The sequence below is a fragment of the Oncorhynchus tshawytscha genome, linkage group LG09, assembly GCF_018296145.1.
Source record: "Oncorhynchus tshawytscha isolate Ot180627B linkage group LG09, Otsh_v2.0, whole genome shotgun sequence".
NCBI classification, from domain to species: Eukaryota; Metazoa; Chordata; class Actinopteri; order Salmoniformes; family Salmonidae; genus Oncorhynchus; species Oncorhynchus tshawytscha.
Genome location: NC_056437.1, coordinates 48,396,716 through 48,422,218, shown reverse-complemented (window position 1 = coordinate 48,422,218; position 25,503 = coordinate 48,396,716). Strand labels below are relative to the sequence as shown.

Genomic DNA, 25,503 nt, shown 5'->3' with positions numbered 1-25,503 from the left:
CATTTAGACGTGTTAACCCTCGCAAGGCTGCAGGCCCAGACGGCATCCCCAGCCGCGCCCTCAGAGCATGCGCAGACCAGCTGGCCGGTGTGTTTACGGACATATTCAATCAATCCCTATACCAGTCTGCTGTTCCCACATGCTTCAAGAGGGCCACCATTGTTCCTGTTCCCAAGAAAGCTAAGGTAACTGAGCTAAACGACTACCGCCCGTAGCACTCACATCCGTCATCATGAAGTGCTTTGAGAGACTAGTCAAGGACCATATCACCTCCACCCTACCTGACACCCTTGACCCACTCCAATTTGCTTACCGCCCAAATAGGTCCACAGACGATGCAATCTCAACCACACTGCACACTGCCCTAACCCATCTGGACAAGAGGAATACCTATGTGAGAATGCTGTTCATCGACTACAGCTCGGCATTCAACACCATAGTACCCTCCAAGCTCGTCATCAAGCTCGAGACCCTGGGTCTCGACCCCGCCCTGTGCAACTGGGTACTGGACTTCCTGACGGGCCGCCCCCAGGTGGTGAGGGTAGGCAACAACATCTCCTCCCCGCTGATCCTCAACACTGGGGCCCCACAAGGGTGCGTTCTGAGCCCTCTCCTGTACTCCCTGTTCACCCACGACTGCGTGGCCATGCACGCCTCCAACTCAATCATCAAGTTTGCGGACGACACAACAGTGGTAGGCTTGATTACCAACAACGACGAGACGGCCTACAGGGAGGAGGTGAGGGCCCTCGGAGTGTGGTGTCAGGAAAATAACCTCACACTCAACGTCAACAAAACTAAGGAGATGATTGTGGACTTCAGGAAACAGCAGAGGGAACACCCCCATCCACATCGATGGAACAGTAGTGGAGAGGGTAGCAAGTTTTAAGTTCCTCGGCATACACATCACAGACAAACTGAATTGGTCCACTCACACAGACAGCATCGTGAGGAAGGCGCAGCAGCGCCTCTTCAACCTCAGGAGGCTGAAGAAATTCGGCTTGTCACCAAAAGCACTCACAAACTTCTACAGATGCACAATCGAGAGCATCCTGGCGGGCTGTATCACCGCCTGGTATGGCAACTGCACCGCCCTCAACCGTAAGGCTCTCCAGAGGGTAGTGAGGTCTGCACAACGCATCACCGGGGGCAAACTACCTGCCCTCCAGGACACCTACACCACCCGATGCTACAGGAAGGCCATAAAGATCATCAAGGACATCAACCACCCGAGCCACTGCCTGTTCACCCCGCTGTCATCCAGAAGGCGAGGTCAGTACAGGTGCATCAAAGCTGGAACCGAGAGACTGAAAAACAGCTTCTATCTCAAGGCCATCAGACTGTTAAACAGCCACCACTAACATTGAGTGGCTACTGCCAACACACTGTCAATGACACTGACTCTACTCCAGCCACTTTAATCATGGGAATTGATGGGAAATGATGTAAATATATCACTAGCCACTTTAAACAATGCTACCTTATATAATGTTACTTACCCTACATTATTCATCTCATATGCATACGTAGATACTGTACTCTATATCATCGACTGCATACTTATGTAATACATGTATCACTAGCCACTTTAACTACGCCACTTGGTTTACATACTCATCTCATATGTATATACTGTACTCGATATCATCTACTGTATCTTGCCTATGCTGCTCTGTACCATCACTCATTCATATATAATCATGTACATATTCTTTATCCCCTTACACTGTGTATAAGACAGTAGTTTTTTTGGAATTGTTAGTTAGATTACTTGTTCGTTATTACTGCATTGTCGGAACTAGAAGCACAAGCATTTCGATACACTCGCATTAACATCTGCTAACCATGTGTATGTGACAAATAAAATTTGATTTGATTTGATTTGCTTCCGCCATCACAACTTCTCCCGATAAGATAGCCAACTTACCTCTATTTTTGTCAGCCACCTTTCACAGTCCCCTTTCATCTCTATGGCCAAGAATCTGGTTAGAGAGCAGTCGAGCCGTGATTGGTCCAAAAACCTGACCAATTGTGTTTCAGTAGACTGCTACAGGCTATGTTCATTGGCTAGAATTTCCCCGTTATAAAATTATAGTAAGCAGTTGCGAGAGCAAAATGGATTTTGATTAGCAAACTGGAAAATTGGTGTGAGAGGGAGAAAGATACATTTGTGCTCACAGCTCCCATCCTCTGCTTGCTCGACCACAGTTCTTCTCTCTTGACTCAAGTGTTTCTTCTCACAATTAAGTTTAATCTTGCTCGAGCCAAAATCAGAATTCACACCACAAAGAATATTTGTTTATCAAATGGCAGTCAAGCATCAATCATGTCAGCAGAATAAGACCTTCGATATTTATCAGAAAAGGCAGCATCAAGCTCATCACACTGCACTTTTACCACCCTGTAAAGTTCATAATTTATTTAATCTGTAGCCTAATAAACTGCATCCTACTGAGCACAGATGTCAATTCAACATTGGTTCTTCAATGTAATTTCATGTAAAAAAAAATATTTTAGTCATTTTGCAGATGCTCTTGTCTAGAGCGACTTACATGAGCAATTGCTCAAGGGCACATTGATAGATTTCGGTTATTGTTGTTACTTGTTTCCCAAGTCGTTATGGGCGGACCACACACCATATTATCGCTTTACTCCAAGTTTACTTCAATATGATGGTTATTATATCAATATTTCAGTATAAAGATGTTTCCACCGCCCTTTCTCGCTTAATGCATTTTACCGACATAAAAAGATCCCGCCATGTCTAACAAACAAATGATCTGTTTGCATTTATAAAATGTACCGACACGTCCTGTTTCCCTCACAGGTGTTTTTTTTTGTATATACGGTACGACTTTACTCACATAAGTGTGGATAGAAAAGTGGTTAGTAACAGACATAATAGATATTTAAACGGGACAATCTGACAGGGCATAGAGAACAATGGAGAAATACTCTGGGGGGAATATCGCATCACTAAAAGTGTCAGGATGCTTCTGTCACGGCTGTCGGCTAGCTGAGCCAAAGAGTACACTCGCATACTCCCTTAAAATACCTTTGCTTGAAAAACAATTGAAATGCAGCATAGGGTATGGTTTGTCAATTTTGAGAAGCCATAGACGGAATGAATCTAACTCAAGAAATCTGTCATTAATTTTAACATTTTTCCCGAGATCTTAGTCGCGCAACTTTACATCCAAGATGTTTGGTGCAGTGTTTCTCAATGAAAAAACATGCATGAAAATGAGTCGTCTCTTGTGGAATGAGAACAAAGACTTTATTGAATATTGAAGAATCCCAACTGTTGGTCAATTACTGACAAAGGGGCATAGACTTCGGCTCCGAACTTCGGAATAAATGTGCGCCCAAACAGCCAATAAAACCCTCACAGAAGTCTGAAACAGCACAAAATGTAGTCATAATATATGCACAAACTCTTCTGAACTGTTTTGGCTGGAAGCTTATGGACACTTTAAGCCTCGACACATTTCTACTTTCTTAAGAAGACATTCCTATCTACATGAGAACATATTCCATTTCACCATTTCCGAATAATTCTCTAAGAAAACATAAGGTAACCTCCCTCTGAAGTTTTCTGTGGAACTTCCAAGTTAGTGAGATGGTAACTTGATTGTTTTCTCCCATACATCAGTCCCAAAATACCAGAACAGTAAACATAGATATCCAAAACCACTATTTGGTCTGATAGCAATGCCGTGGAGTGCAACAGTGCCGGCCTTCACTGGAATAGAACAGGCCTCTTCCATGGAAATGAGAACTGAGATGACAAATAATATCGCCAGCACTTAGAGCAGTAACACACAAATTCTTATCATACTCAAACATCAGTGGTAAGACATTTTGTCACATGTGATAACCATCAGAGAATCTGGGTTGAGGACTCTGGTGGTTGACAAAATGTATTTCCGATTGCTGTTCCTCTGAACTCCAATTAGTGGCTACGTGAGATTTAATTTTGGTAGTAATAGCTTAACAGTGAAAATGTGACAGTGCTGTCAACAGGCCTCTTCCATGCATAATCAGAACAGATGTTGATAGTAACACTAATATAATTCTCCAGAACAGAAGGATGATGGCGACAAATAGGCAGGTTACGTACATATTTTAATCACTGTCCATATGGGCATTCAAGAAGCCATTTTTTCCTACTGCCATTTAAAATCTCCAAGTGGAAGATCTTGTATCTTAATACTAGGATTTGTCAATTATGTTTAAAACACATGGTTATAATGTATGCAGTGGCCACACTTGTGACTTACCTGGCTGCTGGCCTCTGACATGCAAAATGTGTTTGGGTAAGAGTAGGGTACAGTTTCCCCTAGACACTAGGGAAAACTTTACCCTGCAGCAAAGTTTGGAATGACTTCAAATGCTTGACTTGCAGAATTCCATCTGGTAAACAACCCAAAATACAATATTTGTAAACAATGACAAAGACATTTAAATCAGGAAATGGCTTTTATATAACATTTGAACATCAGATACAGAGGATTATGTTTTTCTATATGTATAAAAAAACATACATACAATAAAGGAAGTAAATAAATTAGAAAAAAATTAAAGAGCGAGAGCAGGTGTTCAAGATGGTAGTTGAAATACAAAAGGCACTAAATGTACTACATTCCAGTTAAGACATCGAACAGAAGAAGAAAAATAAAATCATATAGTGCTTGTGGTCTTTGATATGCGGGATATAGTGCAGGTTTTGCAACATACAATATTATATAAACAAGCACCAAATGACACACACTATATTGCTACTTAACAGCTAAAAGTACGACTTCACACTTAAGACACGTAACAGTGGAATGGGTTTTGTAAACTGTACTTATCCAAACTTTGACACCGTCATTTTTTGAGAATCTGAGCGTACTGTAAACAAAACGCTTTTTCATAATGCATAATCAAGGACAATACTACCTTAACTATTACCACACACACACACACGCACTAATACTGCATAAGCACAAGATAAGCTACAGTATTTGATGTATTTTTTTGGAATGTAAATTGTCAATTACTTTTGCTATATTTTGCAGGACTAGTGGATAAGGCAGTTTTGGAATAAAGAAATGACGCTTCCTCTAGCACTCTTACGGTGATCAAAACCATTTTGTCAACAGCGAAAACATAGTTAAAAACACTAAAGACAGATTTTAAGACATGACAGTGGAGGGCTCAGCATCAAGACAGAGCATTTAATAAAAAATGATACACAATTTTAAATTGGAATTCTGAAACACATAATTGATTATTTTGTTAAAACACCAAGAGATACTACCATTGAGCAGAAAGGAATGGATTACAGTAAGGAGCACTATATTTTACGTACATTAAACTATCCATATACATAAATGTTGGTCAGGGTAAGACAACTGCATTTAGAAATCAAGGAAAACATTAAGAGGGGTTGAATGTCCTGATTTAGACTTGGTTTCAATTCTCCTCATTAGGAAATGCGACTGAAAACGAGATTTGGGTTTTGGGGGTGTGTTTCATAAGGATGTATAATGTCAAACCAAATTCAACATGAATAAACATCAATAAAAGCAATGTCAAAAAAAAATGGTCATTGTCCATGTTTCCATTTAACAGTTCAGTTTCTAAGCCAGTGGCAGGTAGGGTTTTAGTCATGGATATATCAATGCAATGTGCCAACCTATAGGACAATACACCAAAGTAATTTCACTATGAGGCTTTCCATGGCTGTGTACCGGCGTGATATATGGAGTTAATCTAAATATGTTACAAGGTAACAATTTTGTTAAGGCAACATGATTGCAGACAAAACACCAATGCATTTCAGTTATCCTATATCTAAACCATTAATTTAACATCCAATGTGTTGGACTGAGCTGATGGTTAACATGTTGTTATCATGGTCCCTGGATTGTAAAACAAAATAACAACCAAAGCCTATGTATTTTATGCTTCCTACGCATGCAGTTAATGCACAGTGCCTTCAGAAAGTATTCACAGCCTGAATTTAAAAAATATTATATTGAGATTTTGTGTCATTGGCCTACACACAATGTCAAAGTGGAATTATGTTGTCATAAATTTTTACAATGAGTTTACTCAACCCCTTTGTTGTGGCAAGCCTAAATAAGTTCAGGTGTAAATAATAAACAGAATAAACAGAATAAACAGAATAGAGCCAAGCACAGGCACAAATCGTAGAGGAAATCCTGGTTCAGTCTGCTTTCCAACAGACACTAGGAGTCAAATTCACTTTTCAGTAGGACAACAACCTAAAACACAAGGCCAAATATACACTGGAGTTGCTTACCAAGACGACATTGAATATTCCTGATTGGCCTAGTTACAGTTTGGACTTAAATGGGCTTGGAAATCTATGGTAAAACTTAGAAATGGCTGTCTAGCAAAGATCAACAACCAACTTGACAGAAATTGAAGAATTTTCAAATAATACATGTGCAAATACTGTACAATTCAGGTGTGTAAAGCTCTTAGAGGCTTACCCAGAACGACTCACAGCTGTGATAACTGCCAAAGGTGATTCTAACATGTATTGACAGAGGGGTGTGAAAACTTTCTGTAACTTTCTCTATTTCTGTATTTCATTTTCAATAAATTTGCTAACAAAAACATGTTTTCACTGTCATGTGGTATTGTGGGTAGCTGGGTAAAACAAAAAAAGCATATCCATTTAGAATTCAGGCTGTAACAGAATAAAATGTGGAGGACATCAAGGGGTATGAATACTTTCTGAAGGCAGTGTTTCTCTAATATCTGTGTTGTATTATTGTATTGAAATCCTTGGTAGCGTAACTGTTTTACCACACACATGAACATGCAATGAATGCTTTCAGCAGACAAAAGGACAAATTAATGACAAAAAAACAATCTTTCAAAACAGCATAAATTCTAACCTTGTATTTAAACAACCCCCACCCACCCATCCCAAAGCAGCGAGCTATGGTGGCCTGTCCATTTTGGTCTCCAGTTCTCTTCAGTTTTTCCTTATGTCAGCGTAGACCACTGGCTCCATCTTGTGGAATGAGTTGGGGTTCTTGGTGCCTGTGTGATCCAACTGGGCGTATATCACCGGTCCCTGTTGTGATGAGCATATGGATGGGTGGGGAGATCAGGAAAAGGGGAGGGGGGAAGGCTGTGTTAGTAAAAATACATGTCAGACTGGTTCAGCTGTTAAGTTCAAATGGCCGACTGCAGATGGAAGCCCCCCCCCCCCGGGGACTAAATCTGGGCTGCTCTTGTCATCTTCAAGGTGAAATTTCTAACTCCCACTGAGCACTAACCTAAGAATCACACACACAAAAACAAAATCATAGGAAACATACAGTGCCTTCAGAAAATAACCATACCCCTTGACTTACAGTATTCAAAATGTTGTTGCGTTAGAGCCTGAATTCAAAATTCTCACCCATCTACACACAATACCCCATAATGGCAACGTGAAACCAATTACATAAGTATTCACACCCGAGTCAATACTTTGTAGAATCACCTTTTGCAGCGATTACAGCTGTGAGTCTTCCTGGGTAAATCTAAGAGCTGTGGCTCCTGAGTGGTGCAGCGGTCTAAGGCACTGCATCAAGTGCTAAAGACTTCACTACAGACAACCTGGTTCGATTCCAGGCTGTATCACAACTGGCCATGATTGGAAGTCCCATAGGGCGGAGCACAATTGGCCCACCGGTGTAGACCGTCATTGTAAATAAGAATTTGTTTTTAACTGACTTGCCTAGTTAAATAAAGGTTAAATGGAGAAAAAAAAAGATTAAAAAAAAGAAGCTTTTTGCCAAGTGTTACGGATACCAGTATCCTGTGTGTGTATCCTGTGTGTGTGTGTATCCTGTGTTCTTTTCTCTCCTTCTCCCCTCACAGGTGAAAATCATCACTCCCCAATCAGTCACCAATCAGAAGACACACCTCCTCCTGTTTCCTACCCAATCACAGTTCCTTTCCCTTGGTTTAAAAACCTTGTCAGTTGTTTGCTCTAGAGCTCAATCTCGCTGTAAATGCCATGTCTGTAGGTCTCTGTGTTTCACTCTATCGTTGTGTATTAACCTCTCTTTTGTTTGAGCACCTCCATAGAACTTTGTCATCACCTGTGAGTATTGTTTTGGTTATGGTGTTTGTTTGATTGCTGGTGGGAAAAGGGGAAACCAAGACAAGTCGCCCATGGGCATACACTACCCGTAGGTAGACTTTGTTAAATACACTAGTTAGAACTGGGCGGACCACCCACTGTATTTTTGTTTAGTTAGTTAGCTGTTAAAGTAGGCTAGTCTAGCTTAAGTTTTTTTTTGAATACTTGTTTCTTTCCTTGGGTCCAGCTCAGCCCCTTTTCCAGCTCCCCCCATTACTGTGTGTTTACAAATAAACCTTGAGTTTGACGGTAGATTTCAGTTGTCCTGGTTATTTCGTTCACACTATTATAATTTGCATGAGTTGTTACGGGTCTCATTACCATCCCCCCCTAGACTGTCGGTCCAAAAGGGATTCGTAACACCAAGTATTTTCTAAATTCTTCAAGCCCTGTCAAATTGGTTGTTGCTCATTGCTAGACAACTATTTAAGTCTTGCCACAGATATAAGTCAAAACCGTAACTCTGCCACATTCACCGTCTTCTTGGTAAGCAATTCCAGTGTATATTTCACCTTGTGTTTTAGGTTATTGTCCTGCTGAAAGGTGAATTTGTGTCTGGTGGAATGCAGACTGAACCATGTTTTCCTCTAGGATTTTGCCTGTGGTTAGCTCCATTTACTTTTTAGCCTAAAAAAAAAAAAAAAAAAAAAAAACTTGGCAGGTCCTTAATGATTACTAGTGTCATGACTCTCCTGGTCAAGGATCCAAGGCCTCAGATTAGCTTGGCAAATGGCTGACAGATAGCCAGACCCCTCTCTCTTACATGAGAGGAGGGCTGAGCCCGTTTTATGACACCTTACGCCAATCGTAAATTGTATGCAGCAGACGACTCCTTTTGGTCTCTAGTATCAAGATTGGAATGTCTTTGTTAAAGACATTTTGCTACCCAAAAACACTAACGACCAAAGAGTGAACTTTGAAACAATATTTCTAAGCTACGAATGTTAAGAATGGTCAGTGAGGATCTAAAGAATAATCATGTCATATTGCTTATTTTGTGATGCTATTAAAAATTGTATAAACTAAAATACTGTAACTTGAGTCAGGTTTACATACTTTACATTGTGTAGGAAATATCAAGAACAATTAAACTATTTTTGTTAAGATTTGAATGTGATTTTAGTTTTCTAACGAGATCATAGTTAACTTCATTGGGATAGTGGGCAGCATTGGGAAGTTTGGATGAAAAGCATGCCCATAGTAAATTGCTTGTTACTCAGGCCCAGAAGCTAGGATATGCATAATTGGTAAATTTGGATAGAAAAACTTAAATAATGTCTTTCTATATCAGAACTCATATGGCAGGCAAAAACCTGAAATCCAACCAGGAAGTGGGAAATCTGATTGTAGTTTAAGTGGTTGTCTGTGGGGTCAGATTGCACTTCCTAACGCTTCCAGTAGATGTCAGTCTTTAGAAGTTGTTTCAGGCTTCTATTGTGAAAGGGGAGAGAATAAGAGCGGTTTCAACAAGCGGTCAAGCTGAAAGACATTAGTTTAGTCTTGCGTGAGGTTCGTTCCCTTTCTAATTAAAACAGTATTGTCCGGTTGAAACATTATTGAATATTTATGATAAACATCCTAAAGATTGATTATATATCATTTGACATGTTTCTATGAACTTTAATGGAACTTGTTTTACTTTTCGTTAGTGCATTTGGATTACTGGACTAAACGCGCGAACAAAACAAACATTTATTGTATAACATGGAGACCTGGGAGTGCCTTCAGATGAAGATTAAAGGTAAGTGATTAACACTATTTCTGACTTGTGACACCTCTCCTTGGTTGGAAAATGGCTGTATGGTTTTCTGTGGCTAGGCGCAGACCTAACATAATCGCATGTTGTGCTTTCGCCGTAAATCCTTTTGAAAATCGGACGCAGCGGCTGGATTAACAAGTTTCTTTAATCCTATGTGTAACACTTGTATCTTTCATCAATGTTTGAGTATTTCTGTTATTTGATGTGGCTCTCTGCAATTTCACCCGGATGTTTGTTTGAGACAATGCATTTCTGAACATAAAGATACTTTATCGAACAAAACGCACATTGTCTAACCTGAAGTCCTGGGAGTGCCATCTGGTGAAGATCATCAAAGGTTTGTGATTCATTTTAACGCTATTTCTGACTTGTGACACCTCTCCTTCTTTGGAAAATGGCTATATGGTTTTCTGTGGCTAGGCGCTGACCTAACACAATCGCATGGTGTGCTTTTGCCGTAAAGCCTTTTTGAAATCTGACACTGGCTGGATTAACAAGAAGTTTCTTTAAAATGGTGTATATGTTTAAGGAATTTTAATTAGATTTTTGTTATTTGAATTTGGCGCCCTGCAATTTCACTGGCTGTTGGCGAGGTGGGACGCTCACGTCCCGAACGACCCCAGAGGTTAATGTGCAACGGACAAACTAAGCCACGCCCAGAATGAGGTCAGTGTGATGAACCGCCCTTTTCGACCAGAGTGCTCTAAAGGACTCGCTAAGGATTAACGGACCAGCAGAAGTGAAGCATGAGCTAAATGTTGAAATGGTTGAAACTCTAAATCCAGAAAACGTGTAGCCAGGCTGAAAATGGTTAGAACTTTAAATCTCCACATGAGGTGAAAAACATTTGACAGCCTGAATCTTTGCATGTAAAAGTGGTCCTAGAACTTTGACTATCTACCCGAGGAAAAGAAGCTCACCTCAGACAATCACTGGTGAATCATTGAAGCGACAGACAACTAAGGACATTGTGACCTCTGATGGACAATCAGAGCCTTACACCCACGGGAGAGCCCACATTCTTCTGACAGGGCTTGGTTCTGACCGAGATAGACGAAAGAAGGCATTCACCACATGAATACATTTGTTACTTGTTCATGTGCAAGGCATATGATTAATGTGAGAATAGTTAAAGGGACATTTATCGTGGATACATATCTATCTCCCTCTGTGTAATAAGCAGTCATCTTGTCAGTCCACTACGGACTTTTGTATGTGTATTCTGTTTTATTTCATTAATTAGTAAGAATACATTTGTGCAGTACTGAATAATCAAAAGGCTGGGGTTCTTGCGGATTCAAGAGGTCTGCGACGTTCAGAATGAGACTGAGGTAATGATTAAGTGACTTGTCAATAAATAACTGATTTATCGTCCGAATTAAACTCAAGATTATAACTCGTTAAACGACTTATTCCGTGGTGCCCTAGTGAGTACATTTTTACACAAGTATTTTAAAATCGAGCAACAATTGATTCGATACATAAATCGGATGAATAGCAGTCACGACACAAGCATAACCAAAACATAATTCAGCCACCACTACACTTATGTACAGTGGTACTCAGTAATATTTATTTTGTATTTACATCAAAAAGTTAATTGCTTTGCCACATTTTAGTTACTTTAGTGCCTTTTGTTGCAAACAGGATGCATGTTTTGGAATATTTTTTTAAATTCTGTACAGGCTTCGTTCTTTTCACAACTCATTTAGGTTAGTATTGTGGAGTAACTAATGTTGATCCATTCTCAGTTATCCTATCACAGCCATTAAACTAACTGCTTTAATATCATAATTGACCTCATGGTGAAATCCCTGAGTTGTTTCCTTCCTCTCCTGCAACTGAGTTAGGAAGGACGCCTGTATCTTTTAATGAATGTGTGTATTGATACACCATGCAAAATGTTATTAATAACTTCACCATGCTCAAGGGGAATTTCAATGTCTGCTTTATTCATTTTTACCAATAGGTGTCCTTTGCGAAGCGTTTGAAAACCTCCTTGGTCTTTGTGGTTGAACGTGTGTTTGAAATTCACTGCTCGACTGATGGACCTTACAGACAATTGTACGTGTGGGGTACAGAGATGAGGTAGTCTTTCAAAAATGATGTTAAACACTATTGCACAAAGAGTGAGTCCATGCAACTTATTATTTGACTTGTTAAGCTCCTGAAGTTATTTAGGCTTGCCATAACAAAAGGGTTGAACATTTCAGCTTTACATAAAAATAGTCTACATTTCTGAAAACATAATTCCACTTCGAACTTATGGGGTATTGTGTGTAGGCCAGTGACAAAAAAAATCTAAATTTAATCAATTTTAAATTCAGGCTGTAACTAAATGTGGACAAAGTCAAGGGGTGTGAATACTTTCTGAAGGCACTGTAGATGGTGAGGAAACAACACCCAAACAACTGAAAAGTACAGTACAGTACACAGGAATGTAGCCACCACAGATCTGCCCCGACACGTCTCTTAATGTAATAAGGGAGAGGCGCCTCATGACGTCCCTCACAAGATCAGCAAACGAAACCAGTCGACTGGCAACGTTGACCGCAAACAAACGCCTCTCAGAGAGACAAAGCATATAAGGTTATTTTTTTCCCCAGGCATAATCCTTCAATATCAGTTTAAATCAGAGGACTCCTATGAACGTTCATAAGCAATGCATAACACCTTCGTAGGCACTAAATGAACATCTATGCATGCTTATGGCAGCAACAGCAGCTTCGCAAAAGGATATGCCGTGACACTCCGGCCTGCTGTTGTTGACATAAGCATTTCGAGTTTAACCTAAATGAGAGGTCTCATAGTACATGAACAAGTATTGTATCTTGTTAATCACCAATCATAGTACTGGAAAGCTACAGGATGTGTGGGCTTTTGTTTCAGTCCAGCACCAAAACACCTCATCAATTCAATAATAATTGATGACTATTTGGATCAGGTGGGTTACTGCTGGGATAGAACAAAAGCCTGCTCCAGGCTCAGGGTTGGTGACCACTGAAGTCAGTCTGTAGTGAAGGGGTATTTACCTACAGTACTTAAAGGCTGCAATGTCTACAGGCCTCCATCTTAGACTTAAAGGGACATTACACTTCAAAATCAAAGCTTTCAAATGTTTTCAGACCTTAAGTAATCCAACTTCAAAATAATCCAAATTAGGGCTGGGCAGTATACCGTATTTTACTATATACACCGGTATTGATGCACGGACCGGTTTGGGTTTTTACTGTACCTTCTATAACGGTATTTGAATGTTTGGTTTGTTAAATGTGAGAGACTGTGTGCAACGTCCATTTTTCTAGTTTACACTGCTACTTGAGTCATCTCTCTCTGCTATATCTCCATGACACATTCCACACTGTGTGCATGGGCTCAGTCTGCATGGTAAATGCAGCACAAGCAGCAATGTTGATGACAATGACACCCTAGGGTAACACACTACTCATAAAGCAAAACTTTTATAGTCATACTGTCAACTTAAAGAAAATACTGTGATTATTATATTTTGTCCACATCCAATGCCAATTGTGTAAATCCATCTACGTGTCAACCCCAAATCAATGGAAAAGATGAGCACCATTTTGCATTGCTTATCTTTTCCATTGATTTTAGTTTGAGGCATATACAGTGGCAAGAAAACGTATGTGAACCCTATGGAATTACCTGGATTTCTGCATAAACTAAACAAGTTCTGATCTTCATCTAAGTCACAACAATAGACAAACATTGTGACCTAGATGAAGATCAGATCAAATGTTATGACCAATTTATGCAGAAATCCATGTATTTTCAAAGGGTTCACACCTTTTCTTGCCACTGTAGCTGGATCTACACAACACAGCCTGGATCATGGATTCATCTCGACATTAGACTACTTTCTGAGGCCTGAAGACAAATTACATTTGAGTGTATTAATACCTGTGATTGGTTAGGGAGTGTGTCCACCTGGGTTGTGTTCAGTAGATAGAATAGTCAACATTGTTACAATGTTCCTGTACAGTGCCTTGCGAAAGTATTCGGCCCCCTTGAACTTTCCGACCCGTTGCCACATTTCAGGCTTCAAACATAAAGATATAAAACTATTTTTTTGTGAAGAATCAACAAGTGGGATGACATTTATTGGATATTTCAACATTTTTTAACAAATCAAAAACTGAAAAATTGTGTGTGCAAAATTATTCAGCCCCTTTACTTTCAGTGCAGCAAACTCTCTCCAGAAGTTCAGTGAGGATCTCTGAATGATCCAATGTTGACCTAAATGACTAATGATGATAAATACAATCCACCTGTGTGTAATCAAGTCTCCGTATAAATGCACCTGCACTGTGATAGTCTCAGAGGTCCGTTAAAAGCGCAGAGAGCATCATGAAGAACAAGGAACACACCAGGCAGGTCCGAGATACTGTTGTGAAGAAGTTTAAAGCCGGATTTGGATACAAAAAGATTTCCCAAGCTTTAAACATCCCAAGGAGCACTGCAAGCGATAATATTGCAATGGAAGGAGTGTCAGACCACTGCAAATCTACCAAGACCTGGCCGTCCCTCAACTTTCAGCTCATACAAGGAGAAGACTGATCAGAGATGCAGCCAAGAGGCCCATGATCACTCTGGATGAACTGCAGAGATCTACAGCTGAGGTGGGAGACTCTGTCCATAGGACAACAATCAGTCGTATATTGCACAAATCTGGCCTTTATGGAAGAGTGGCAAGAAGAAAGCCATTTCTTAAAGATATCCATAAAAAGTGTCATTTAAAGTTTGCCACAAGCCACCTGGGAGACACACCAAACATGTGGAAGAAGGTGCTCTGGTCAGATGAAACCAAAATTGAACTTTTTGGCAACAATGCAAAACGTTATGTTTGGCGTAACAGCAACACAGCTCATCACCCTGAACACACCATCCCCACTGTCAAACATGGTGGTGGCAGCATCATGGTTTGGGCCTGCTTTTCTTCAGCAGGGACAGGGAAGATGGTTAAAATTGATGGGAAGATGGATGGAGCCAAATACAGGACCATTCTGGAAAACCTGATGGAGTCTACCTGAGACTGGGATGGAGATTTGTCTTCCAACAAGACAATGATCCAAAACATAAAGCAAAATCTACAATGGAATGGTTCAAAAATAAACATATCCAGGTGTTAGAATGGCCAAGTCAAAGTCCAGACCTGAATCCAATCGAGAATCTGTGGAAAGAACTGAAAACTGCTGTTCACAAATGCTCTCCATCCAACCTCACTGAGCTCGAGCTGTTTTGCAAGGAGGAATGGGAAAAAATGTCAGTCTCTCGATGTGCAAAACTGATAGAGACATACCCCAAGCGACTTACAGCTGCAATCGCAGCAAAAGGTGGCGCTACAAAGTATTAACTTAAGGGGGCTGAATAATTTTGCACGCCCAATTTTTCAGTTTTTGATTTGTTAAAAAAGTTTGAAATATCCAATAAATGTCGTTCCACTTCATGATTGTGTCCCACTTGTTGTTGATTCTTCACAAAAAAATAGTTTTTATATCTTTATGTTTGAAGCCTGAAATGTGCAAAAGGTCGCAAAGTTCAAGGGGGCCGAATACTTTCGCAAGGCACTGTATTTAACATGACCCTGGTTTTCCAGGTCTGAAATCCGATGTATGAAAAACTAAAGAATAAGCAGACACAGAAGACATCAAGGAGATCAGCTTGAAACACTATGCTGTAGTAGTCAAATGTTGGCTTGACGATAATAGAGTTGGCAAGAGCACAAATAGATCTGGGTGAGGGTAATGTTGTAGTGCAGATGAAATCCTGTGACTAGAGGTTTGGCTGCCAGACAACCTGCCCGCTCGACCCCATTCCCTCCTCCAGACGATCTCTGGAGACCTTCCCATTCCTCATCAACTCATCCCGGGCCGCTGGCTGCATCCCCTCTGACTTCAAAATGGCCCGAGTCACTTTCCTTCTCAAGAAACCAACACTCGACTCATCTGACATCAAACTGTATCAATTCTTTCTAAAACACTTTAGCAGGCGATCTTCTTGACCCAAACCAGTCAGGCATCAAGATGGGTCACTCAACAGACTGCTCTTCTCTGTCACAGAGGCTCTCTGTACTGCCAAAGCCGACTCTCTCTCCTCTGTTCTCATCCTCCTAGATCAATCTGTTGCTTTCGACCTTACCTAAAAACAAGAAGTGGTGCAGGTTCTAATCCAGGCACTTCCAGTCATCTTCCATCTGGACTACTGAAATTTGCTGTTGGCTGGGCTCTGCGCTAGTGCCAATGTCACCCCCCTACTCCAATGTCACCCCACTCCTCCGCACACTCCACTGGCTGCCAGTCAAAGCTTGCATCAACTACAAGACCATGGTGCTTGCCTACGGAGCAGCAAGAGGAACTGCCTCTCCCTACCTTCAGGCTATGCTCAAACCCTACACCCCAACCTGAGCACTCCGTACTGCAACCTCTGGTCTCTTGGCATTCCCACCCCTACGGGAGGCCAGCTCCTAGTCCAAGCTCATACGAAACTTACTATGCCTGTAATATGTGGTTGTCCCACCTAACCATCTTAAGATGGATGCACTAACTGTAAGTTGCTCTGGATAAGCGTGTCGGCTAAATTACAAAACATGTCAAATGTATTGCATCTCAGCTCTAGTTAGTTAGAGAATCCCTCTCCACCCTGTAAGTGTCCCCTGGGCGACAGTGGGTGTGGATGGTTGGTTTGTCACTCACTGTAGCTCCTACCTGGACCGGGGTGGAGTGGCTGCTACACCTGGAGCCCTCCAAGCTGGACTCTGGTTTCTTCCCCCCCGGGCGTGTGGCGTTGGAGCTCACACTCTCCACTGACGTGCAGCTAGTTTTTGCGCCGGGTGAGGGGTTTGCAAACCAGAGGTTTGTGCAGTTCGGGAAGCGTTGGCGCACAGAGAAATAGGCGACATGGACACATACAGACACAGACACACACAGGAGAAGGCTTACGGGACAAAAATGAAAATGAGAAATGGGCAGATTCTGCATGGGTTATGTGGCACATTTTTAAATGACTGCTTCTAGTGGTTGGGAGGAGAGGTTTGCAGGAGTGACAGACATTGGGTAGAGATTAACAAAGCATTTGTATGGGCACCAGGAGCACATTCAAATAAAGATCGTCGTTCATCCTATGGAAGACAATAACTGATCAACTAAGAAAAAGCATCAACTTAATAAAAAAAATGACTTGGAAAAAGAATTAGTTTACATAATAGCCTATACTACAATCAATTGGTCAATAAGATAAGAGAATAAATAAAGTGGATTAGAGAAAAACATTCCCCACCCCAAAGATGTGGTCACCCACTTGAGAGATTATTTGTGTGTACATTCAGATGTGTACATACCAATGTCAATCAGTCGTCCACTAAACACTGAAGAGCAAACATGGCACTCTAAAAGAAACACACATACCATGTATATGTCCCAAATGGCACCCTATGCCCTAAATAGTGCACTGTTTGACAAGAGCCCTATAGGCCCTGGTCAATAGTAGTGCACACAATATAGAAAATAGGGTGCCAATTGAGACGCAACCCCATATCCTCCATTTTGAATAATATGATCAGTTTGTTCACTCTACAAGATCTCTCAGCGCACATCTAACCATGGGATGTATTAAGCGTCTTAGAGTAGGATAAACTATGTACATTTGATTTAAAATACATAAAATATAATATACAGTTAAATGATTCTAGAAATTAATCTGAGGTGGCAGGTAGTCTAGCGATTAGAGTGTTGGTCCTGTAACCGGAAGGTCGCTGGATCGAACCCCTGAGCCGACAAGTTGAAAAATCTTGTGCCCTTGAGCAAGTCACTTAATCCTAATTGCTCCTGTAAGCTAAATGACTAAAAGGTCATCTTGAAACTGTTAGCATTTAGTTTGTGAGACTTGAACATATGCATGTCGTTCAGAAGGTATGTTAGAGGAAACATATCACAGTGAGACAGAAGAGGGAGGGATTAGTGGTTAGTAGTGGATGAGTGACATGTGAGTGGCAGACAACATGAACGTTAGATGACAAGCCAAGCTTAACAATGCACTTTTTATCCTTCACATTGGGCACTGACAGACATGATATCTCATCTTTCTACATCGTTCCACACTCATTACAATTAGGGAGGGGCAACTTTGATGGCAGTGGGGGCCACAAAATCTGAACTTATGAGGAGCCGTAGTTGCTTGCGGGTTTGTGTACCCACATCCATGCATGCAGTCAGAGCTGGCCCTAGCATTTTGGGGGCATTATTGCAATTCTACACATTTTGCCATGGGGCGTAGAGAAAATATTGCAGTTTTAAAGCAAGTTTGCTGAAATTCTACACATTTTACCATGGGGCTGAGGAAAGATTTTGCAATTTGTATAATTAATTTCATACAATTATACGGATTTTTCCATGGGGCGTAGATTTTTTTTCTAGTTTTACAGTGAACTTCCTGAATTCTACAAATTCTGCCATAGGGTGGAGAGCAATGTTTGCAGTTTTTAATATGATGTGAGAGTGACTAACAAAATCAAAAATTTGGTCCCCCTTGAGTAATTTGACCATGATTACTACAAGTTTAGATAGCTGGCAAGACAAACTTACCAATCTTAAAAATATAAGCTGACATGGGCTAATTGAGTGACTGCAAGTGACTGACATGAGAAAACCGCTGATGCACAATCAAATTTTGAACTTGCACCTACTATTCTAACTCTCAACATTAAGTTGAGACCCCTACTGAGTTAGGGGGAAATTGATTCGCGGGCCTACAAAAGGGGAGCTGCCGCCAAATGCCCATTCCGGCATTAAATCATCAGGAGTCCATCTTAGTCTACAACTTTCGCTAAGTTTACGATTCCGTTAGTCAGCACTTGCCCTACTGATTTGGATGTGCGTCAACGAATGCTTTATATTAGGCCTAAGTCATGAAAAAACCTTGACACCAATCATGTGATGCAGAGAGAAAAGAGAAGCGTCTAAACATCTAGACAGAAGTAGCGTGACGTCCTCTACTCATGTCTCTCATCCAGCCGCATCCTTCGAATTAGTTTTCATTTACGTTATGTCGGGCACAAACATTTTTAATCAAACAAACATGTTACTGTATTATTCCAAGAGAGGGCACAAGCGACAATCTACCATAACCCAACCCCCATATCCCATGCAGAGTTAAGGTCTGCTGACTAAGAACGTGCGTGTACTGGGAAGTAGAGAGAAGAGATATTCATGGCATGCCCCACAACCCAACGGGCCATTAAAACATCAGTTTGAAAGTAGACCTCCATTCAATGCAAGGGCCGCTTCCAGAAAAAAAGACAACTATGAACATCTGATGCATAATTTCTGGAGAGATTAAGTTCCTTTAACATGGGCCAGCATCCCTGTGGAATGCCTTTGACACCATGTAGAGTCCATGCCCTGACGAATTGAGGCTGTTCTGAGGGAAAAAGAAGGGGTGCAACTCAATATGAGAAAGGTGTTCCCGAATGTTTGGTATTCTCAGTGTATATCACCAAGCTAAGAGTCCTCTGTGTGATTTCATTTGTTTGATAAAATATTTCATATTTCATTTTTAGATACCTCCTAAAATACTCTACAGATACTGACGGTCAGGTGCAATGATTGATACTGACCAAAGTAAAGTTATTCAAGCTATCTACTACCTTGATGGTAATACAAGGGAGAATGCCTTACCCTTCGTATTCATGGGTGGTTTGATGCCTCTTGATGATCAGGCAGGTAACCACAGAGATGAGAATAAGCCCGATGACGGCGCCACACACGGCGGCCACTACGACGGCCGTGTTGTCTTGAGGGAGAGACTCTGCAAAACAAGACAACGTAAGCATCATCATACAACAACACTTACGTTACAAAGTCACAGCTGTGTAAATACTACTAGGACCCTACACATTTTTTTTAAATTGAACTTAGTAGGGAATCAATTAAATGGATTGAAGTCTATCATAATACATTAACATAATGCATCAGTGAAAATGGAATTTGGGAGAAAAAAAATCAGATTTTAGAAAAACAAATTATAACCATTTTATAGGGCCCTATACTACCAGTTCAATGTTTGAGACGTTAAAAATCAGTGTTCGTGTTAAAATTGTGAATCTCCTGTACGAGTGTTTCTCAGTCCCTGGTTAGTAAGATATGATTAATCGCTCAGTTGGTTTGTTTAGGTGAAATGTATTTTCTGGCTGTTTTATTCCAAGTCATCCTTCAACGTGAGAGACATTGGTCAGGTCCTATTTAAAAGTGAGTTGAGTTTTGCTGTACTGTTGTGAATCTATTTGCAAGTTTACCTTTGATGACGACCTTGAGCTGTGTCTGAGCGGCGGTGCCAGATATGTCAGGCGGGTTAATCACGGCACATGAGTAGGTGCCATTGTCGTTGAACTGCGCCTCAATTAAATGGACTGAGGCATCTTTTTTGTTCAGGTCTCCCGCCCATTTCACCCTGTCTTTGAATTGAGCCACACTCCCTGGGTAGTGGTTTGCAGAAGTGTAATAGAAAATCTAAAAAAACAAATTAAAAAAAGATTTTTTTTTTTATAAGAATGACTGAAGAGAAATAGATTGCGCAAGAATTGCACACAATGTTAGCGTCCCATATGACACCCTATTCCCTTTTGTGCACTTCTGAGTATGCCCATGGGGCTCTGGTCAAAATTAATACACTAGGCTATATAGGGAATAGGTTGCCATTTGAGACAGCCAATGACTAAGGACTCATAACAGGAAATGGGAAAGACAAGCAAACAGGTTTAACCGTTGGGATGCTTATGGCTTACCTACATGACTGGGCACTTTTGCCAAGAAACAGCTAAACTTCCCCTGATACTGTGTGTTATGTTCGTATCTGCTACTGTACCAAACTGTTGGGCAATTTGTTTAGCATTTACATGACAGACAAATATCCTTAATAGTCATTTTGTTTAAAAGTTGAGTGGACAAATAGCCGTTTGCATTAGTGTGGGTGTTGGTGACTCCCTCTCCAACTGCACTCTTACGAGGCCGGATACAAGCACAGCATTATGGGCAAGATGAGCCAGCTAGCTAGATCTCTAGGGGAGGGAAATGGGAATAGGGGGACTAGTTACGCTTGTTCCTGCCATTTCCATTCAAATCCCAGCATTGCAAATGTTAATTAACCTTCAGAAACTACCCTGTCAGGCTGAACACACTTTCCGCATAAACAAGTCAAAGTTACTGCCTCACTCAATGAGTTGTGGGTCGTGTTCATTTGGCCACGCAATATATTTTTTTGAAAGAGGAAACAAAAATCTATATACATATTGCCCTGAACCAGAGGAGGGAAGGAGCACTGAATTCAATGCTTAAGTTTGGAGAAACAAGAAAGGGAAGGACGCAGATGGTCAGGAAGAAGTGGCCTAGAACATAACACAACCCTCCTCAGGCTCCTTTCCTTTCATTGGACCAGTCACAAACACACACGCAAACTGCCTCACTCTTTTCTGTGGCAGTGGGCCTAAATAATAGCAGGAAACATGTTGTGCTAGAACACCCATTGGTGGAAGATCAGAGGAAGCTCTTGGGAGTTTCATGGACCTCAGAAAAAGAAAGGACTCACGGAAACAGCGCTTCCGGCATCGGATCCCGCCGGGGAAAACGACCAGATGACTGTGGCTGCACTGCTGATCACTTCCCTGGACTTGAAGGAACACTTGAGGATCCCCGTGGTGCCATTCTCAACCAGCACTTCCGCCGGGGCGTACAACTCTATAGCGAATGTTAGATTTATACCTGTTGATAAAGAACAAACATTACATTTCTTGCTTAATGTATTCAACGTTGAGAAGCTTGGAGGGATTGGGACTCTATAGGCACTTAAGCTTTGATGCTTTATAGCTGCTTGGCCTAAGTTTGCCTAATACATCAAACTGTTACCTTGGTTACCCCATGTATATTCAGTCTGAAAGTGGTCACAAGAGTCTCAAACCAGAATGTTGAATAAAATTGTTAAAATATACTTCACCGGTTGCCTGTGCTGTTGGTCATTTTGACAGTAGTAAGTGAAGATAAAATGTCCACAAGAAAGTATTATTAACCTGACTTTTTGGGGAGCCGGTCTGTATATGGCTCTGTCGGCTTGTATTTTCAATCTCCTGAAGCATTGCACGCGATGCACAATATGTAAACAATAGCCAAACGTTGTCGACCGAAGCACATTTCCTCACATTCAGCTGGAAGTACCTGCATCTCACTGCAAATTCAAAGTCAGCAACGTTCGATCAGTGGTTTGGTTTCTCTCAGCCATTGTTAACATACTTTGCAAGTGTTTACGTTGTGTGCAAATTGCGCCAGTATTGAAAATACAAACCGACAGAACCATATACAGACCAGCATACTGAAAGTCGGGCTAATAACACTTCCCTGTGGAAATTTTGTCTCAGATGACCTCCAACAAAGACAAAATCAGCAGACAGGTCAAATAAAATCAAATGAAGTTTATTCAACATTCTGACTTGTAATGGGACTGTTTGGAAATGTTGAGCCAACAATGTAAGAGAAGAAAGTGTAAGTCTTCCACTCTTGGATTCTAAAAGGCACTAGGCATAAGTCATTTCCAGCTATCTGGTAAAGAGGATATAAAGACATTCGCTTTGTGTTCTTACAACAATCTGTGTTAGTGTTTTGATACCAGTATCGCGATACTAGGAAGTAAGGAAGCAAAGGAAACAAAACATGAAGTAAAACAGTCCTAATATTTATAAAAAATTAAATAATAAACTGCCTTGTCACCCAGAGTCATATTTGTTTATTTTGCAAGCTATAGCACACAATATTTTACAAGAGTAGGTTTTAAAAGGACCATAGATTTAAGTCTACTTCTGGGTTTTTGCCAAAGAAAATCTGGTATCGCTATACTGCTATTGTAACAACACTAATCTGTGTTTACTAGTTTTTCATAGCTTAAAGCCTATACAGCGAGTTGTTCAACAGATTTCTGTACATATGACATCTTCTCCAGTTAGAGAGAGCCAGGTCAGAGAGGAAGGCATGCAGTGACAAAAACATGCTGACAGTGCAGAATGCAAAAATAAAACAGCTGGACACTTTCCCTGCAAGCCTTTGAATTTCAACCCAACAGACTGTGTGCAAACAACACACATAGAAACCAAATCCATTGGAAGTGATATGATATGGCATCTCAAAAGTGCAGTAGACAACAAATGATGCACTAAAATAACCATGACATTTTTTACACCCCAAAAAAAAAAGCCAGATGTTTCACCGGATGTATAAATCTGAAGCATCCAGTTGGAATTTCCACTACCCACCAAATATGACGAGGAGAGGAAGCCAGTGGCCGAGTACGGAGCGATATGGAGTTGGGCCAACATTCTGCAGATTTTCTCATCGAAGAAAAGCCTGATCTCAATTAGGGACGGACGATAACAATATTGCAATACTCATTAGTATCGTGGCAAGGAAACAATTTTCTGACCATTTTTTGGGCCTTCCTCTGACACCGCCTAGTATATGGATGTCAGGAAGCTTGGCCCCAGTGATGTACTGGGCTGTACGCACTACCCTCTGTAGCACCCTACGGTCAGATGCAGCGCAGTTGCCACACCAGGCAGTGATGCAACCGGTCAGGATGCTCTCGATGGTGCAGCTGTAGAACTTTTTGAGGATCTGGGGACCCATGACAAATCTTTTCAGTCTCCTAGGGGGAAAGGTGTTGTCATGCCTCCTTCACAACTTTCTTGGGGTGTTTGGACCATGATAGTGTGTTGGTGATGTGGACACCAAGGAACTTGAAACTCTCAACCCGCTCCACTTCAGTACTGTCGATGTTAATGGGGGCCTGTTCGGCCCTCCTTTTCCTATAGTCCACGATCAGCTCCTTTTGTCTTGCTCACATTGAGAGAGGTTGTTGTCCTGGCACCACACTGCCAGGTCTGACCCTCCTCCCTATTGGCTGTCTCATCTTTGTCTGTGATCAGGCCTACCACCGTTGTGTTGTCAGCAAACGTAATGGTGTTGGAGTCGTGTGTTTACAAGGAGTTCAAGTGTTTAATGTAGTTATTGCACATGCACACATGCTCCCTGACAGAAATATGCAAATGCATGTTAGAATGCGCCAATAGGATCTCGCTAGTTCGTGCATGGCTTTGCCCACCTCCTTGCTTGTTCTGCCCACTATAATTATTTTTTTTCCCCCATTGAAAAATAAACAAATTAACTATCATAGTTATGAATATCGTTGCTAAAAATGACATGAACTAAGTTAAATCTTTTTAACTTGCTGTAATTTGAATCCGTCATATTTAGTCAATAAGTTGGTAAATTATTAGTTAACACGCCAAAACAATAGATTCAGAAATATTTAGAGGTCATTAAGTCAACAACATGTGTCAAGTGTCACACCAACCGCCACACTCGCGTATCTTGAGATATTATTTGGTTTTGTGCCAACTAGTTACATTACCTAGCAAACAAGTTAAGCTAATCAGACCCCATAAATTAGGAATCTAACCAGCTGGCAAGTACTCTAGTTAAGATCTGCGTCACATGCCTTAATTAGAAATACGACTATCGTACCAAGTCACGCACTAACGTTACTAAATAAAGCCAACTAGTATCGTCGTTTAGCTAGGTACAGTAGCCAGCTAACTAAAGCATATTATGTTAGCGATTATCTAGCATGCAAACTACTGTACTGGCTAGCTCACTAGCTAGCTATCAACTATTGCGATCATATTGTTATCAGCTTAGCTAGAGCAGTACTTACCGAAAATAAGACATAAGGTTATTCCACATAGTAAAACACAATTGCACGCTGGGTTTGTCCGTCTTAACTCCATAATTTAGAATGCATCAATATTGCCCTCCCTGTTTTTATGTCTAACGTTAACCAGCGTCCAGCTGCTCATCCACTGCACCCTCTTCCTGTAAGCAATGTTCGTGGGGCGTATAAGCCCTAAACAGCGCTTGACTGGCGGCACGGTCTCCCAGGCTGCGTGCCGCTCTCCAGACCAGAGCCAACCGATACAAGTATCAACGAGCAACAGAACCAGAAAGCTAACGCCTAATGATGTGGAAACCAAGGATTTCTGAAGCCTTTTGGGCTTTCACCAAATTGTGCTGAAAAATAGTTCATTACTCAAGAGTTTTTAACACAATGACCATTAGGGACCTCTGCTGGTCAACAATGAAAAGCAGCGTTTGATCATATAGAAGGTTATTCCACAATATATCACATATCGTGGTTAGTCGTGGGTCTTAGTGCTATTGTCACTTACAGGTTCCCACCTTCCATCATGCTTCCCTGTTTTGCTGTGAATCCCTATTTTTTTGCTGTCAAAAACGGTGAATCTATGGCATTATTTAGGATAGAAGCTTGGGATGAACGAGTGACGAATTTACGGACAAGGGTGGTCCAATTAAAAATCATTCCTTACGGACATAATTCACATGCTCCTAATAAGACCCTTTTACCCAATTTACCAGGAAAGTACAGGATTTAAGCAACAAATACTCAGAGGGTTTTCTAATTATTTCAGGGGATTTTAATGAAACACCTGATGCATCTGCTGATCGTTTTCCACCTAGAA

The 25,503-nt window shown here is 41.0% G+C and overlaps 1 protein-coding gene across 3 annotated transcripts; it reads right to left on the bottom strand.

The window, feature by feature from the left end:
- Positions 1 to 5,566: 5,566 nt before the first annotated feature.
- Positions 5,567 to 25,070, bottom strand: LOC112258069 (myelin protein zero-like protein 1). 3 transcript variants are annotated; one of them, XM_024432160.2, is made up of 6 exons: positions 24,681 to 25,068; positions 21,513 to 21,685; positions 20,224 to 20,437; positions 19,607 to 19,736; positions 16,628 to 16,748; positions 5,567 to 7,096 (listed from the first exon to the last, which is right to left on the bottom strand). In XM_024432160.2, exons 1-6 carry the CDS (start codon positions 24,751 to 24,753, stop codon positions 6,995 to 6,997), a joined length of 813 nt encoding a protein of 270 aa, XP_024287928.1. In that variant the 5' UTR covers positions 24,754 to 25,068; the 3' UTR covers positions 5,567 to 6,994. The 3 variants fall into 3 exon arrangements, with proteins under 3 accessions (XP_024287928.1, XP_024287929.1, XP_024287930.1); XM_024432161.2 differs by having other exon boundaries at positions 16,640 to 16,748; positions 24,681 to 25,067; XM_024432162.2 differs by lacking the exons at positions 5,567 to 7,096; positions 16,628 to 16,748 and adding an exon at positions 16,919 to 19,349 and having other exon boundaries at positions 24,681 to 25,070.
- Between the last annotated feature and the right edge of the window lie 433 nt (positions 25,071 to 25,503).

What these genes read in the sequence shown, in the direction of transcription:
- LOC112258069 (XM_024432160.2), bottom strand. Translation starts at nt 24,753, where the DNA reads ATGGAGTTAAGACGGACAAACCCAGCGTGCAATTGTGTTTTACTATGT. An exon ending in AACCTTATGTCTTATTTTCG is followed by an intron (nt 21,686 to 24,680) that starts GTAAGTACTGCT and finishes CTTTATCAACAG; the next exon opens with GTATAAATCTAACATTCGCT. An exon ending in GCTCAAGGTCGTCATCAAAG is followed by an intron (nt 19,737 to 20,223) that starts GTAAACTTGCAA and finishes CTTGTTTTGCAG; the next exon opens with AGTCTCTCCCTCAAGACAAC.